At 31.8% G+C, this 18,832-nt stretch overlaps 2 protein-coding genes across 3 annotated transcripts; one reads left to right on the top strand and one right to left on the bottom strand.

Moving 5' to 3' along the window:
- Positions 1-40: 40 nt before the first annotated feature.
- LOC116772211 (O-acyltransferase like protein-like) lies at positions 41-5,354 on the bottom strand. The gene is made up of 14 exons (XM_032664318.2): positions 5,202-5,354; positions 4,988-5,127; positions 4,356-4,674; positions 4,173-4,284; positions 3,987-4,071; positions 3,739-3,905; positions 3,408-3,486; positions 3,233-3,336; positions 2,491-2,664; positions 1,762-1,912; positions 1,386-1,572; positions 735-877; positions 257-395; positions 41-71 (listed from the first exon to the last, which is right to left on the bottom strand). Coding segments are annotated over exons 1-14 (1,878 nt in total). The 5' UTR covers positions 5,278-5,354; the 3' UTR covers positions 41-69.
- A 4,441-nt stretch (positions 5,355-9,795) lies between these two features.
- LOC116771896 (uncharacterized) lies at positions 9,796-15,136 on the top strand. 2 transcript variants are annotated; one of them, XM_061528125.1, is made up of 5 exons: positions 9,814-9,940; positions 11,462-11,533; positions 12,663-13,442; positions 13,992-14,222; positions 14,431-15,136. In XM_061528125.1, the coding sequence occupies exons 3-5, from the start codon at positions 12,693-12,695 to the stop codon at positions 14,611-14,613; spliced, it is 1,164 nt and encodes a 387-aa protein (XP_061384109.1). In that variant the 5' UTR covers positions 9,814-9,940; positions 11,462-11,533; positions 12,663-12,692; the 3' UTR covers positions 14,614-15,136. The 2 variants fall into 2 exon arrangements, with proteins under 2 accessions (XP_032519781.2, XP_061384109.1); XM_032663890.2 differs by lacking the exon at positions 11,462-11,533 and having other exon boundaries at positions 9,796-9,940.
- Positions 15,137-18,832: the final 3,696 nt, after the last annotated feature.

Here is an 18,832-nt window from a genome sequence, read left to right as displayed (position 1 = left end):
CCAATATTCTTCAAATGTTCTTCTTGTTTTTCTTCTTCAAATGTGTCTTTTCAAACGCGGTGTGACGGTTCCTGCAAGAAATAGTATAACTAGTAAATAGCAGTATGTTTTAATATATAGCATTAAAATATTTTGACTTTGTTTAGATAAAAGAAAAAATGTTTTTTATTTTATTTTGTTACAATCAAAGGAGTGAATTGCATTAAGTTTTTTTTTTATTTTTTATCATTACTTACTGCTGATTCCTACTACTTACACTCATTTTTATTCAGTTTTTTGAAAAATCTTCGCGTAAAATAGTACTTTGTAACTCTAGCGCAGGGCATCTCTACAAGCATCCAAAGTGGTACAGCCACCACAAAAGATGCCACAATCGTCGAAAATGCCAAAAGCACCTACAAAGATATAAAAGGATAAAGTTTCAATTTGTGGTAATACATTTTATAAAAACAATGCGTACTTTTCGTAGAAAATAAATGTGCAGTAGTTCTTAAATATACCGCTAGATTGGCGAAAAGAATGCTAGAAGCTACAATAGGTTCTTCCTCGTTGCTAATAAAATCCTTTTTGTGGTACCATTTTATTTTGTAATACTAAGTATCTTATGATGGGGGAAACTACTTAGCAAAACCAATTTTTTCAGACGACGCGACAGTAGCCATTATGTAGCATGTTCTGTGAGATGTAAGGTTCTCAAATAAATCTTAAACATTCAAAATCCTTCTAGAACTTACCATAGTCGTATTAGAAATCACGATTAAAGACTGCATCTTTCCTACATACAGCTTTATAAGAGTAAAGTTTACGAGAAATACGCAAAAATTCAGTCGGTTTGGGATGGTCCAGAGATTGGATTCTAATACTTTACGGTAGAGATCTGGAAAAACACACAATGATTAAAATATATTAAGTAGTTCTATTCTTACATATTTTGGAAACTACTAATTTTGAAATAGATATATATTGTATTATTTTAGCAATTATAGAAATATATATATCTCATGTAACAAAGTGTTTTCCATTCACATAATAAATAAAATAAAAAGATGTGAAATCTTTCTGTCGGTTGCTATGAAAACGAATACAGACGTCATAGAATAAATGAAGAAGTAGAAAAAAGAAGAAAAGGGAAGCTGAAAAAAGGAAAAATCAATAAAGAAATGCTACGAAAAGAACTTACACTGAACTTACGTCTCTACACAAAACCTTTTTCCTCTTAAAAAATTGACTAAATTATTCAAATTTATTGTAATACGGACTTTGGGTTTTACAGAAGCAACCAGACTTAAAAAAATCACACTCTACGAATTAACAATGTTATATAGTCATAATATTAATGATTTTGAATATTTGGGTGGAATATGTCATAAGTGTTTTAAACTAACTGTCAATCTTAAATATTGTTCCAACAATGAGCAGAGCTAATAAAGTTCCGAACAAGGGTTTGGAGAGAGCTGCATAGGCGGCTCGCACCGCTACAGGATCCCGTGGGGCGTCTCGATAGAAAAGCTCTCCGGAGAACATCAAGACTGCTCCCAGAGGGACCAGAGACCAGTACATGAACTGCAATATCTAGAACCAAAAACGAACTTTTATTTACTTACATATAATTTGATTTGGATTAACTAAAGCATAAATTAAAAAAATGTAATCTGTGAGCATCATTTGTTTCTAGATTAAGGTACACAGAAAAAATGCAGTTGCAAGATTAGGGTATATAGAAGATTAATTTGTAAAATGAATTTAAGGCTTTATACTAACCCTACTACTTGATAACTTCAGTCCACTTTTTTGAGATTCGTATACGTAATAGCCAGCCATCATACCAATAATGAAGCTGGGTACATTTGTGTGACCCATTTTATAAGTTTCGTTAAATGTAGAATCGGTCTCAAAAAGATTTCTACATTCTCTGAAAGATAAACGACGTAAACACACATTCAAATAATTTTAAATGATGATTCTGGTATATACAATTATATGATTGACAAGGGAGGAAGGCAACGAACGAATAGGTATATATCTTATTTGTTATCATTTAAAGTTAAAATATTACTTATTTAATGCAACATAAATTAAAACAGGCACAGTTTGTAATTTAATACAAATAGTAACTCGAATATATCAAGAAGTGTATCGAGTTAGAGAGTTTCACTCACGAAAAACCCGTATTAGATTCGATCAAACTGTTTGTTACTCGTCAATCTAATATTCGTTTCACTGTTAACAAACGAACGAAAAAGAGCTATGTATGAACCAGCTGAGAGTTCGTTGGAGGATAATATCTATGTTTGTAATATTCAGCTATAATTATGCATTAAGAGTTCAGGATTATATTTTTCTTGCTTACAAGATAAGAAGAAGTAGAGTTATTTGTTTCTGTAGCCTACGTTTACAAGACGAGTTTAAGGCATTTCCTTTTAACTTGTATATTCGAACAATTTTTTAATAAAATTTTATAAATAACTTTAATAACATGAGTATACGTACTGAGGTGATATCATGAATATTGCGTTTAGATCACGGACGTAAGTATGAACGGCTATGGTAATCATTCCTAAGATCAAGATTGTTATCAGAACAGGTTTTTGATAGCTTTTTTTTCTTAAAAGTACAAACAATATGATCCCGAGGCAAAACAACTGCATGTCCACTGCCAGATACCTGAGTAATAAGAGCGATATTTTTTATTAACTTATCTTCGTACGCTCCATGTTGAGGTTTAAAGGTATTATCTATACATTTAAAGACCTACATTAGAGATTGGACGACTTCGTTTAAAACATTCAAATCAAAACATGTTTATGCTTTTAAATGAAACTAATATATATACTATAAAAAATGAAACTAATATACATACTCCCGACGTTTCGCTTACTATTCAGCAACCGTGATCACGGGCAGACGAGATGTGCCATCTACGTAGTTTTAACAAAAAATAAAGCACGCGTAGTATATCCGAAAAATATTAGTTTCATTTAAATGAATAAAACTCGCGAAAGTCTTAGATCTCATTATGTATATGCTATTCGCGACTTAATATTATTTAACATTACATCGGAAACAGGTCTAATGAATTTTGAATACATGTGTAATATATAATAAACATACGTAAATGTTTAATTATTATATTATATTAACATGAAAAAAAATGTTTTAGACTGATAACAATCATATTATATACTGTAAGTTAAATGTACAGAACAAAAAAAATAATGATTAGTTTATTTACCATGTAGGCATTAAACAGACAGCATGGTATTTATAGTTATTTATGTAAAGGAGGTTACGCCACCAATCGCTTCTACAATGAGACAACAAACGTTGAACGGATACCTGGTCATATAAAAAAAACATATTAAATTATAAAGATATTGTCGTATTATTCCAGCGATCTGTTACAATACCTGCCACAGCGGACCACGTTCAAGAAATTTTATCCACGAAGCATTCAACGCTACCACGAGAGCGTAAATTGGTGTAAGTCTGCAACAGAAAATATTTTCCTGTTTATACTACAGAATATTTACTTTATTTATTCAAAAAAACTATACTATTTATTACTATTTATATTATTATTTAGAAAAACTATAGTAGTAGATTTCATTCAAATTATAAACATGATATCTAAGATTTACAAAAGTACACATTTACGTAAAACTATGATTTTCGTATGAAAAAAAAAATCAATTATAAATCATAGATTGATTATGAAATTATAATAAAGTATGAATGTACCTTAAATATCTCAGTATTATGACCTTTGGTATAATGTACCAGTTGATATTATTGGTTTCCGAAAAAACTTCCATATTGTAGGCCAACAGAAATCCCGATATGACAATATTGGACTGTATCGCCAAGGAGCCACTCAGTAAAAAGTTCTGTCTCAATTTATAATACATCTGTAACAGAAAAAAATATAGAAAATAATTATAAATTGCTATGTAATTTTATATTTATCGCCAACATCCAGTTTTGCTCACCAGCTCCAAATGATGAGAGTTTTCTCCCGCTCGTATCATGGGCCATGTGCTGTGAACCATCACTACACCGAATAAAATGATACATCTGCAAAGAAACAAAGTTTTGTGTATTTGTAGCTACGTATTATAATATACTCTAGCTTTACGTTAATTTTAAAATATAACTCAATGTTGTATGTTTTATACCGTATCCCATTGAGTGATTTGAATCTTTCTATTCGAGAGTCTGACTCGCTTGCATATGTTGTGAGTCGTTTCCAATTGCGTGGTAGTGAAAAACAGAGCAGGAAACCTTCGTCTGCAACAATAATATTATGAGGCTACTGAAGTTTTCAAATAAGCTACATTTATTCTTTGCGATGAACCAACCTGTTGCTTGTTTTTTATATCGTATATCATATAAACTCCCGGTTATATTTAACCCCAAAATAATGATTACCAGTATCGCTACTGCTTTATCAAGCGTGTCAAATTCCTCTCTAGACTGATATCTGCTTGAACATGTGAATTCTGTCACTTGAGTTGTCAATTGGTATTCCCTTATAAATATGTCATTGAGACATTGCTCCAGGGACGAACGTTGGGCGAGACTAGCACTTCTTATATAATTTTGACAACGGTCATTGACACAAATGCCGTGAGTTAATTGTGAATGATTATAATGTGTTCGTGTTTGTTCGGAATATTCCTAGAAAATGACAAAAAAATCTGTATATTTTGATGTTCTTAATTTATTTGTTTTGACAGAGTTCAATTATATTAATGGTAGGAAACTAAAAGTGAAAAAAGCAAGGACTCTTTATATAATACAACTATTACATTATGAGAAAATTTTAATAATTTAAAATACTGTTTATATATATATGTACTGATGATGGTTTGAAAAAATAATAACCATGCTATAATAAGTTGATATTCACGTCGGAGATTTGATCTGTTATTTTTATAACACAAAAATATACATACAAATATTGAAAAAGAATTTGGGTGACAAAACGTACTTTAATCAATTGTAGAAGTTCACTTTCAGTGTTGGACACCAAATTAAATTCCACTGTACAGTAAATACCGTCTGTCTTACGGAGACAAGCTTGGTAGTCGTCTAATTTGAACACAGGAGGCATGCGGTTATACTCCGTGTCTAAAAGCAGGAAAATATTAAGTCTCTTTTATTAGTTTTGGTCAAAATATTATGAGTTCAACAAATGGACTTACCGTTTAAATAATATATTACAGCATCAATCCGATTCATTAAGATTGTCACAGTTAGTAAAGAAATTATCCAATTCATTTTAATACAATCTCACATTGATCTTACTTCACCAGATTTGAGAATTATAATGTAGCCGCAGATCAGATAACGAGTTTATATTTATGGACTCGATAATAAACAAGATTTTAATTTTATTTATTATGATATATTCAAGGAATTTTTATTTTTCTATTGATTTCATTAAAAGTTTAGTTAAACTTGTTAGGATGTCATGTATAAAATATATGAGCCGAAGGTTTTTTATGTCCACAATAATAAGGGCATTGAAGAAATATAAAAACTTTGTCAATCAGACAGCGATAGTTTCATCGTTCTATATGTCGATCGTCAAAACAAACATGTTACGTTTTTCGGATAGGTGGCTTTATGACTGTCAGTACTCGGTCGGTAATGTAAAGTATTACTAAGTTTACTGCACTAATACGATGGGTAGTTTCTCATGCCTGAATAACTCAATAAAAAAAAAATAAACAAGATGCCGGAAACATAAAAAATCATATGTGAAATGTCGCCATAATCGTTTTGTAATAAAAATAAAAAAGTCAAATGTTATACAATGATTTATAGTCGTACGCAAGGATGCAGAACGAGAAAATCATTTCATTATGTTAATATATAGATGTGTTTGTCAGTTAATTAATTTTTTTCATAACCATTCTATATTTTGATCTCATGTTTATAGAGTTAATATTTGTGTTTTCGGCTTTGTGGCGTTCTTTAATTGTTGATTAAACTCTAGCTCTTAACAATTGGAGTCAGAAAGAGGAGCGGCCACGCAGCCCGGAGGAACTAATGCTTCTGATTAAGGGCGTGGTAGAGGACCAGGTCTCTAGAAGACCAGAAAGCTGAGTCATGGACTGTTGATATTAAGAGGACTCCCTACGACCCGAAGCTTAGGAAAGGAGTGGTTATATTTGTGGCTGCTGCAACTTCGCCTCCTGGATTTAAAGTGCCGCCTATTGTAGGAAATCTTCATGATCGACCTACAAAATCCAGTTTGAGGTTATCATGAAAGCTCACGGTTGGATCAAAGCTCAGGCAAGCACTGACCTTAGTTTCTCGCGACCAAGCTTTGACCACATTGGAGGGATTTGGGAAATATCACCTTATTGCAGCTTAAAGATCGGGTGCAGGTCACTGGCGAGAATCTTCTGCAATGGGCTATAAAAGTGGAGAAGGTGGTGCGTAAAGCCTACCAGTCTATATTAGAAATCGTCAATATAAACCTGCTACCGGCTTACGCAAAGGACGGCTGTGAGGGTAACGTTTCAAACTCGTGCTTATCACGCAATCCTTAAAATAGAAGGGTGTGATACTTGTCTCATATTTTCATAGGTTTTCAAAAGTTACATCGTATAATATATCGGACATTGAGTGACGGGGTGAGATATTTTTATATGGCACTGAATTTGGAGTTTTGGCCTTTGTTTCTGTTTACGGTGAAAGGTTTGCATACTGAATAATCCAGCCTTGGAACACCTGTCGGAACCAAAGGGCAACTGGAATGATTGATAAGTAATTTTAATATTTCTAGATATTTCTTGGTAGTTTTCAAGGCCTGGACAGAAATATTTTTATTTTTATTTGAAAGCTAAAATCACACAACTCGCAGCTCAGAATATGCCAGTAACTAAACATTATTAACTTATTAGTCAGTAATGTAATTAAAAAAAAAACTGAATAAACATATATATCTGATTTATTACAAATTCGTTGTTTTTACAAAAAGACACGTCAGCCTAACTGACGTCACTAATGTCACTTCTTTCAGCGCGTTCCATGTTATTTTAAAATGAAACTTCAATTCTCCTAAATGTTCTTGTATTTCTCGAAGGTTCTTCATATTAACATTCTTCAATGGTGCGCACTCGCTGAACTCTGCTGTCGTGCGTCCAAATCTGTTATTTATGTCAAAATTCAAACATCTATTCTCCTTTTAAACAGTCTTTGATTTCGTTTTACCTTTAACAGTCATTATGAATACCACTAAGTTTTTATAATAATTGATGACAGCCTCACGTTATTATTATGGTGCATTCGTCATTAATGCTGTTAGCGTCGATATATATTTTTGAAATTCAAAAAAGAAAAAGGGCAAGCTTTGGAATTTCCCAATTCTTTTTAAATTCCTTGGTATAATTTAGTTGACCGTCATCATAACACATAATGAACTTATACAAAATATTTTTTAGTATTGTCAACATAAATAAATATAAAAAGTAAATTGCTTTACTTTGTAAATATAAGAGTTAAGGTTCACTTCCAAGTGTACTTTAAAAGTGAATTTTTATACAATTGGTAACAAAAAAGTATATATGTTCGTTGTAAGCAATATCATATCATGTAACATAATCTATGTAATTTATAACATAATTGTATTTATACATATTTAGGAACCGAGAGATGAATCTTTTTTTGGTTGTGTTTCTTAATCACTTGCTCCGTCCTTAAAAGAATATTACGATATCTCAATCATCATCAATACATAATATAAAACCAACTCCCTCGCCGCGTCTGTCTGTCTGTCTGTTCACGATAAACGGAAAAACTACTACACCGATTATCAAACAGTTATAACCACTCAACACCGTGATTTTCGAGGAAGGTTTTAGTATATAATTTGTAAAGTTTTTGTATTTACTTGTGTGTACATTAACGATATTTGTTGGAGATGCCGGGAAAACATGAGCCGTCTGAGAGCTTTTAACGAAAACGCTTCCTAAAGTCTTTGAGATCTAACAAAATAATATAAGGTGGAATTATGTATCTTATATAGGTCTACAGAAAAGTCCGTGGTGACATGTCTATACCTTAGGGACAATATACTATATACATTTTACAACTTTTAAAGATTGGCATTCCTTATGTTATTCCTTATGCTTCCCAATAAAGTGTTTATGCGGAACCTATTTGCATAAATACGCTATTGGGTCTTATCAAAATAAATTACTTCGTTTTCAAGCCTATATTAGTATCTGTAAATTACTTTTTAAATCATTTAAATCGGGCGTACTATTGTAAGTTATTATAATATAAGTTTAATAATTCTCAAATTTAAATAGGCAATTTAATATTTTTTGTAAAGAGTCCTTGCGAAGCCGGGGCTGGTACTGGGAATTAAGCTACTCTGACAAGGCGTATTCTATGAAGCAGGACTTGTGATTTTGACTGTCCGTGTATATAATTCTGAATTATTTAGTCTGGTTATATTACTATTGCGTTGAAAAGATTTGAAATATAAATAAAGTCGTATTACCTTTACGGTAACAATAATCGCTTTAGCGAGGGTAGAGCTCTGTAAGGCTTAGAGCTTTTTATGGCTTAGAGTCTAAGCCATAAAAAGCTGTTTGAATGAAAAACCCTGATCTCCCAGGGTATATTTCTTGGTTTCCCAAATGTTGAATAGATAGCAATTAGGAAAATACTAGTCTTCTAGCTTTCCAGTCTTGGCAGAGATGAATAATTTAATAAGTGGTCAATACAATTGTCATAAAAACGAGGAGGCGATACTCTTTGTGAATACTTAAGGGTTCCCAATAAGTATATCAGGAGAACGGAATGAGTTACATACTCTGCAAACAACGCAATGAATAAAACTTTCATACCAAGTTGTCTCAAACTGAAATATATTGATAAAAAGCTGTATATTATATTCTACTCTTATTATAAAGTAATTGCTGAGGTGTTTTAAGTACATAAGTAATTCTGATTTCGATTCTATTTATAAGAACAGGGGTGTAGTCTAAATCATCTCAGAACCAAAATAAAGTTTTTGTCTTAAGAACATGTGTCCTTTTAAATTGTTCTTGTTGTGTTTTCTCTTTTAGGAATCTAAAGTATTTTTTATTTTTATTTTTGTATATGTTACTGTTTATTTTATTGTTACTTGGCTGTATAAATTTGATTTTTGACTAGGGGAAGGGGTTGTTATAATATTACTAGTGATATAGCCCTATATTCGATGAAATAGGCTTTTATTCCAAATGAAAAACAAATATCTTCTGTGACGGTTTTCACTGTCAATCGTAATAAACTTATCATTATGACAACCTTTTTCCTCATCATAGCCTCGACCTTTTTCCTCATAATAGTCTTCTCTATTCTTAAAAGGTTGTATATACATTTTTTCTATTGTTATAGTGTGTGTTAAAACACAGCGTTGCGGGTAATAGCGCTGTATAATTATTAGACTCTGATGCAATGTATCATACAACACTAGAGACATATTTATCTGGATTAATAAGTTCTTAAATATTAAGAATATTTTAACCAAAACAATAATCTAATATTAGAAAGTATTATTAACTATTGCTTAAAATATATTGATAGATCCCAACATAATATTAAAAAAAATAAATCCCGTAGCATATTTAAAAATTTATACAACTTGAATGTGTTGGTACACTCAAAAAATGAGGCTTCATCTCGAGAACGTTGTTAGTGAATGAAATAAGCAATTTCATTTTCTTACAAAGTATGACCTTGACATTTAAAAACATTTTCATGTACTTAGTTATATTATTTACTATTGATCTCGCTGCTCGTCAGTGAGTCTCCGGCAACCCTCGAGGTCGCACGCGCCCTGTTACCTAATATCTCATGACGAGTTGAGGCGCCGTCAGACGAACGCCCCACCGCTGCTCGTTTTGTTTTGTTTATAATTATCTCATAAACCTGATTTGTGAGTAAGCTGTATGTATTTTTAGCTAATACAATATGGTCAACGGCTATGATTATTCCCTTATTCTTTAGGTAAATAAAGCATATTGATGACCTTCGTTCAAATCCATAAAGAGTATCACAATATGGAAAAAAACATTATTATTTCGGATTCGTAATCAGTTAAATTATCATATTTTTAATTTGTTTCCAAATAAATCGTTGTAGTGATGGCTGTTGCACTATAAACTAGTACACTGTATTGACTAATGACTACTATACTTATAATAATAGTAAGCCTTTATTGCTGTTTGAATAAACATGTAATACCTCCCATCTAAGCGGCACAGCACACATACATTATATAAATTGTAATTTCCGGGAAGCAATTTAATAGTTAATGTCTTGAATACCTTAAAATTGCGTCCAGGAAACACACATACATGTATCAAGTAAGTTAGGTCTCAAGAGTTTCATAGAAAATAATTTATTAAGTAGCAGATTTTATAATATAAAAGTGTCATAGATTGTGTTAGTGTAGGAGTTTTAGGATGTCATAGGTAATGAAGAGGAATGAAGATGTTCGCTTTGGATGCCATCCCATGTTATGTTAACTGGTTGACTTTATGAATGTAATGAGAATAATGAAATAAGATTTATTATGACACGAAATGTATTTAATAGAAATTTATTGGAATAATTAAACCTTTCGCTAAAAAACATAGAGAGCAATTAAAAAAAAACCTTATCTCAACATTTATATTCCAATATTAATGATCTGTACAGTTTTATAAACTTCTTTTCTTGTATTTTCCTTTGATATTGTTTATTATTAAAATACGTCAATTAATTTAATTTCTTAAAGTCATTCTTGAATGATCTAACATATTTTTTACTTCAGTGAGAAATTCTGAACAAAATATTTCCGCAAAAGATAAGATCATTTACCGAAAAAATTAAAGAGACGCAATAAAACGTTTGCTATGTACAGTTGTTTTGGAATTTTTTAGAAGCAATTAGTAAAAAAAAAACCGGATGCTTTAATACGTGCATTACAATAATGACTTGACATTTAATAAAAAGATTAGATACAAGTGCCTACACAATTCAGCGGGTCCAGTAATAATCGGTAAAACGATTGTTAGCGAACAAAAACCAACGGCCACGATGATCGTAGACATGTTGAATCCAACAACTATATTATACTATAGGAGGTCGCAGTAAAAGATATATTGTTCTGTATTTATATTCCGATTAAAAAGAAAAAACCTAAATGCACGATCATAGATTAAAAACATAACATAAAAATAATTATAGTATTTCAAAGATCTCGTTTGAAGGAACCTTAGAACGTGAGAAACGTCAAACGTTTAAGATGAAATGAAAAAAAATAAGGCACATTTAGTCAGACATACATTGATGGTTAGATAGCAGATGATGGATTTAGTGACTTTGATTGAGTAGCGATGTAATAAATGATTCTGTATTTAATCAGATGTTCCTATGTCGAGTTTCGGTAAAAGTTTGTCCTGTTATTTTTTAGTACTCTACAAGAACTCCAGTCAGCCAGACGTTTGTCCCGCATAGTTCAGTGTAGTTGTTTGTTTTTTTTTTGGTAAGTCTTTACATATTTTAATGACAACCGCAGCTGTAGATTGATTAGTATAAGTAATAATGTGAAACTAAATCATAAGGAACTTTCAGTTCTAATAAATCAGATATTAAAAATAAACCTGAGATCAACCAGATTTATTTAATCAATTATTAAATGATGATGTCAAATAAAAACTCTATATATTTAACAAACATAGACCGTAGGCGATCGTGTTTAACGGTGCGTGGTGAGGAGACAATGGCATGACTAGTACAGAATCCCAGTGACCTTCAATACGTACAGATTATAGAGTACGGGAGTCGTTGTAGTAACCAGACAGATAAAATACAAATTGGTTGTTACCAAATGTTGATATCGTTTTATAAACAACGAGACATCTTTAGTTTTTATCTGTTTGCATTAGCAATATTTATATCACCAATGTTTGATATCTACTGATATTATAACAAGAGCTTATGAAATTTCTTTATCTTTAAAAATAAGTAATTTTTTTGCAAAGTCATTGGAGATATACGAAAATCCATGGTTTTATTTAAACCTGTAGGTGTTTATCAAAAGCTTTCAAATAATAGTTAGTCATTAGGTATGAAGCTAAATTAAATGTAAATGGTCAAATTAGTTTTATGTTAATAATGTGGTATAAATATAATAACTATTCATTATATTGAGAACATCCATGTTCACACTAACAATTCATAACTTTTTGTCTGCGACCGTGTCCGCCTTGACTTTGGAATTAGGCTCATTAAAGTATTAAGTGTATTAGAACAATATATGGTGACCAATTGGAAGGTAGCTCTATAATTTGCCAGACTTAATACGCAATATATTTGTTATGCCTAGATCTTATATTAATTGCATAATATTTCTTAATAATTTGTGGCCTTAGTAGTATTTTTATTTATAAGATACATTGCTGTAAATTTCATCAAAATCTGTTTAGTAATCTTTGCTCGAAAAAACAAACAAACACCCACGCCTCCAGCAAATGAATAGATATCTATCATGCTGTACATGCTTTCAAATTTTAGTATTTATATCATAAGTTCGATGTGCTTCAATTATTTAGTTTTAGGAAATTTTCAAAACCAAATATTTTTTTAACTTTAATTTATCATTACCTTTACAGTATACAATTTTGCCCAATATAAGTCAAATAATGGCAAATTCTGAAGAAATATTGAATAGCTGTCTCAAAAAAGTTGCAAATGACCAAAATTATGAGAATTATGAAATCACGATAAAAGCTATTTCCAGCGGAGGAGCAAACTACACCAGCGCTCTGTATCTTGCTACTATTCAAGCTCCAGGGAAAGACGACCTTAAGTTGTTCGCAAAAGTTGCTGTGGTCGGTGAGAAAATAAGAGCAGTATCTCCTTATAAGCTCTATGAAACGGAAAATCTTTTTTACAATTATATACTTAAGAAATATAAAGAATTGGAGGAAAAAAACAATATTCCCGCTGAATATAGATTTGTGACCCCAAAATACTATGGCGGATCTGACGAATATTTAAAAGAAATCTACGTTTTTGAAGATCTAACAGCTAAGGGCTTTACAACATATGATAGGTTCAAATCGATAGATTGGGAATACGCTTCCAAAAGTTTAGAAAATCTAGCGAGATTCCACGCACTTTCAATTGCTTTTTCTCAAAATGAACCAGAAGAGTTTGTGAATATAGACATTGCAAAGGACCATCGGGACTCTGAGGAAACAGCGGATTTCGTTAAAAATGTAATTTCGAATGCTCTTAAAGTAACAAGAGAAGAGAATCGGGACCGATTTGCAAAATTTTTGCATGGTTTAGTAGACTATAAAGAGTTAAAGAAATTTTACTGCTCTTATAAGCGGCCTGTCATAGGCCATGGAGACTATAGGCCTAGCAATTTGATGCACCGAAAAATTGTTAGTATATACTTTATCTTTAAAAAGAATAGAAACATGTCATTATCCTTTAAATAACAGACATTATTTTTGTCTGATAACTATATATATATTTCTTTTTATATCATTACTTTGTAAATAGTCATGATAGGACTACGAAATAAATAATAAAATATAATCCGAATATTCTCTCGCCACGTCAACATATAACCATACAAAAAAAAAGGTTTCATAGTATTTCTATTTTTTTAGTGTTCAAATAATTATTACAGTAAATAAAATATAATTAAGGGACAAAATTTTCATTTTAGATATATTGTTGACTTGTGCTCTTATTAAATTTATTATACAAATAAAACTAATATTTTTCGTATTTCGGATTCGGATCACGGGCAGACGAGAAGACTATCTCGTCGGCCCGCGGTCACGGTTGCTGAAAAATAACCGAAACGTCGGGATTATGTAGTTTTTAAAGTAATAAAATTCGCGTAGCAAAAATCCGAAAAATATTAGTTTTATATAAATGACTCGCGAAAGTCTTACATCTCATTTAATTTTTTATACTTTCAGGGCGGAAAAGTAGAATTGATTTCGGTGGATTACCAGATGCTTCAAGTAGGAAACCCTATAGTTGACGTTCTGTACTTCATCTTCAACGGTTCAGATAAGAAATTCCGAGATCAGCACCTCAAACAGTCTTTTGATCATTACTATGAAGAATTGTCTAAGGCTCTCAAGAGATTTCATCTGGACCCAGAACAATTGTACTCTAGGGAAGACTTTGACTTTGAAGTGGAACAGGTATATATAATATAAAAAAAAAGGAAATCTAAGTTTTCAAAAACATAATATAATTTATATAACATGCTGCGGGTTGACTTTAGTATGGATTCAAGTTTACTTTGCAGCATTGACCAGTTTCTTTTTTCCAATATATTTTTGCAACAATACTGTCTACATTTTATAAGATTGGAGTTTTTATAATATGAGCAACAATATCTCGTTTTAGGTATTACCGGTGGGGCTTCTGTTGGCTACCTATTGTTTACTGATAGTGACTGTGGAATCGGATGACGCTCCGCAGTTGAGCCAGGACACCGGCATGAGAGACTTCGTTGTAAACCCAAACACTCTGTACACGGAAAGACTTAATGATATCGTTGACGATTATATTAAGATGGGAATTATTTGAGAATGATTTCAAACGAAAACCAAAGAAAAAGATAAAATAATATATTGTAATAAAGATTAAGATAGATTAAATATACATATATATATATAGTATACAGGGTAAATTAATGTTACTGTTTTATAAGATTTCAACATGTTGACATTATCGATAAGTATATAAAGCTTACAAATTGAGACAAATCATTCAAGCAACTTCCATACTAACAGGAGTTTATCACAACTACATCGACTTCGAAGTTATCAAATTTGTCTTCAAGTTTTTCCTCTTTACCAGCACAGTAACGATATAGCCGATAGAAGCTAGGAATATATATTTTTGATAAAAAATATTGTTATACTATTTATTTAAACCAATCAATTTTCTTATTAAATCGTAACCATGACACGTACACTCTTGTATATATTATGCTATACAGAATGTCAATGGCACAACAGTCGGGAAAATGTAATTCAAGTTTACACGTCGTCCATAAAATCGTTTGTTGGAGATGTTTTACTAATAAAGTAACTAAAAAAATTAACAATAGTACTTTTTTGTCGTCATGTTGGACTCTCCGTCCTCTACAGGGGAATGTCAAAATTACACAAGAATTTTTTTGGACTGCAGGATATAAATAATACTGGTATTCAAATAGTACATGAGATAAGACTAAGATACAGATTATTACATACAAAAAGTGGAGTCTGGTAAAGAGAGGATAGGGGATAGAGATATTATTGATCCAAAGTCTTTTCTATAAAATATGGGAGTTCAAAGCCGTAAGGTGTATATCTTTTAGCGCCTGCACGAATGTGTATTCTAAACACAACCGAAGCAATGTTCTCTGAGACAAAGAAGCTTCAAGCAAACTAAAAAAAACTTTTTAAAGACACAGTCTACTTGTACTGTTTGATCGTAAAATGGAAAATTTTTACGTAAATATAAAAATCTTTATAAGTGTATAACTTCCCATTTTTCCGTAAAGTAAATATAAACTAAAAGTATTAAAAACAATAATTTTAAGGGCGATTATTTGTTTTTTTTAATCCAGGTGAAATGGTGTCAGAACCACGGAGGTCAATTTAAAATGGACATTCTGGCAACTCAACACTAAAAAAGACATTCGTAGTTTTTGGAAACATATCAATAAACTGCAGGCTCGACTGGCTATTTCTGATAGTGTTAGCGGCGTGACCCAACCCAAACTGTTCAAAGTTTATAGTAAAATTGCCTCTGGGTGTGTCTCAGATGGTGATAAACTGTGAAACAAGCTGAAAAATTTAAATAAAATCTAATTCGAAGGTAATCGCTCAAACTACAAAAAACATGACAAAAGGCAAGTCGCCTGGTCACTACAGTTTTAGCATTAAACACTCCCGGTTTGCAGGTCCGCATCTACCTAGAATTATAACCATGTTATTAATTTGTGTAATCCATATTAACTTGTCAGAAGAAATGATGAGAACTGTAATGGTGCACATAATAAAAAAAAACTTGTAATTTGACTAACACCAATGATTACAAGGCTATTTCCCTAACTACAATAGTCGCTAAGGTTTTTGACAATGACCTTAACACAGCTAAATAACTCGATATTAATTCACGATACCCAGCTTGGATATCGCCCTACGGTGTCTACTGAAAGTGTAGTTCAGTTTGTAAAAGCACACTGTTTATATTATACCAAGCGCAGTATTCCGGCCTATGCTGCTTCACAGATTTATCAAAAGCATTGCTTGTTTGTTTATAACAAGTTATGACAGAAACTAGAAAACACATCTCTGCCTTCCGAACCTATCAACATTTTCAAGTTCTGCTACGGAAAAAAAATTAGTAACTTTCTATCGTCCGGGACCTTATCGGTTCCGTATAAGTTGGAGAGCGGGGTGAGGCAAAGGGGGTTGAGCTCACCAGCACTCTTCAACTTGTATGTAAACGATCTAATCGGCGGACTCAATAGCACATAGGTAATCTGCAACATAGATGGCGTCTGCGTCAATAACTTTAAATTAGTTTCGAGGACGGCATGGTGTTCGTTAGCGCATCAGTATGTGGTCTGAGAAAACTTGTTTCTCAATGTGAAGTATACGCAACAAACCACGGTCTCGTCTATAACTGTCAGAGATATGAGTTCTAGGTCTTTAAGGTGCAAGGTAAAAAATGGCATAGCCGTAACTACTGTGTCATTCAGTGGAATGCCACTAAAAAGATTGTACAAGTTTAAATATCTGGGACATATATTAACGCCTGACCGAAATGACGATGACATCGAGAGAGAACAAAGGGCGATGTCGATATGAACGAACATACTATATTTGAACGTTGCTCACTAATCGTTACAATAACGCTCTTAAGAGCATACTTTTAACACCTGCAGCCTGTTGGCCATATATATGCAGAGATCGTACTGCGCTCTTCTTTTCAAATATAATAAGGAATTCGGGATGCTGGTGAATCTTAAATTAATTAAAGTTGTTTATTACTTCTGATATTATTCGGATATTACTGCATTGAAAAGTGGAAAAAATTAAGACATTAAATAAATCTTGAAGTTAAATAAGATTATATAAGAGGCGAGGCAGGAAGAAAGTCAAAGATGACACGAAAGTTTATTTCCATGATGTTAACTGAGTGGAATAACGAGTATGCCATGTTTTCTGTATAAAATGGTTTTACAAACAGTTTTAATTTGTTCGAGTAGGTAGGACGGATTTATTTAGATCTAATGCACGTCTGGGAACGTCTGTTAACTAACGTGGAAACGACAAGTTAACTAACGTGATTTTATTACTGCTTATTTGATTTATTTACATTTTTTTCTTATTAACAACGTCTTGTGGATATTTAGAGGATTTTCAAAATTTCTATGTAGAAAATTGTAATGAATTTTATTAGGCTTTGGTAACATTTTATCAAGTGTACTTTTTTTACTTCAAAATCAAAATCGTCTTTTGACTACACCTTTTGAGGGTCAACTCCCAATCTCTTGAGAACTTTACACAATTCCTCGTAATAATGTTACAAGCATGGCTAAAAGTATTGGTCTTGGAAGTTTTTGTCTGAGCTCAAGTAGATCACATTCAATATATCAATTAGTGGATTTCCGATGCTTATAATTTGAAAGTCCAAGGTGTTAACTTGCAGTTGTCCATCCTAGGAATTATAAACAAAAAGATTAGAAACGGATCAAAATAAGAAAAATATAGCAGACGATGTTTAGCTTGTCTTCTGTCAAAGACTTTTTAAAATTGTAATATTTTTTACAATGGTGATAAAGCATAAGTTTAAATTTGTACCGATATCTTGGAAGGTTTACTTCTAAATTTTACTTTATGAACAAATAGGATTATATTATACTGAAAACTATCTAAGTCAAATTAATTATCAAAAGTAATGGTATAATACTTACAACGATACACACATTATATTGCTTGGTTTGTGATCTCCATGGGACGACAATAAATTCGATCGTATGGTTTTTTTCCATCTTCCGAGAACAAAAATTTTGAAATATAGTGCGACTCTCTAGTCTTATTACTGGAAGTGTGGTGTTTACTGATTGATTTTATCATATTTTCTACTGTTGCTTATTTAGTTTTCAGTTTTAAAATCTCCATATCCTGAAAATACTCCGGAACATCTTCAGATAAAGCAATAGAGAGCGCGTAGAATTTCGCAAGATTTTCCAAATTCTTTGAAACGTATTCCCAGTCAATTGACTTTAATCTATCGTGTTGTGTGAAAACCTTGACTGTTAAATCTACAAGGATCAGTTTTTTTTTCAACTATAATCAATATCATCGAGCCTGAAATCTCTAAAAACACAACTTGCTACTAAGTTTTCCTAGTTGCTTCTTATGAATTAGCCACATATACGGTGAGAAAGATAGGACAAAAAGAATATTTTAAAATTTATCCATATAATTAGTGCAATGGAAATCCATAAACCCATAGAAAATGATACGGTAAGTCATATATTCTGAATATGGTTATTACTTTAACAATAACAAAATTTAAATATCATTGCGTACTTGTCAATTCGGATAGAGTTTGATGTATACGTTCATACATACGATAAACGTTCTTTGACACTTTCTTTTGTATTTTTTGACTTGTCGTCGGGGTCGTAATTCTCTGAAGAGAGTTTATTTATTCGGATGAACTAACTGTACAATATTGAGCTGACAGCTGTTTACAAAAATGAAGCAATTTTTAGCCTGTGATTACTTGGTTAAGTGCC

The sequence above is a fragment of the Danaus plexippus genome (assembly GCF_018135715.1).
Source record: "Danaus plexippus chromosome 16 unlocalized genomic scaffold, MEX_DaPlex mxdp_23, whole genome shotgun sequence".
Lineage (NCBI taxonomy): Eukaryota > Metazoa > Arthropoda > Insecta > Lepidoptera > Nymphalidae > Danaus > Danaus plexippus.
Note: the sequence above shows the minus strand (reverse complement) of the source record. Positions and strands in the feature narration are given on the sequence as shown.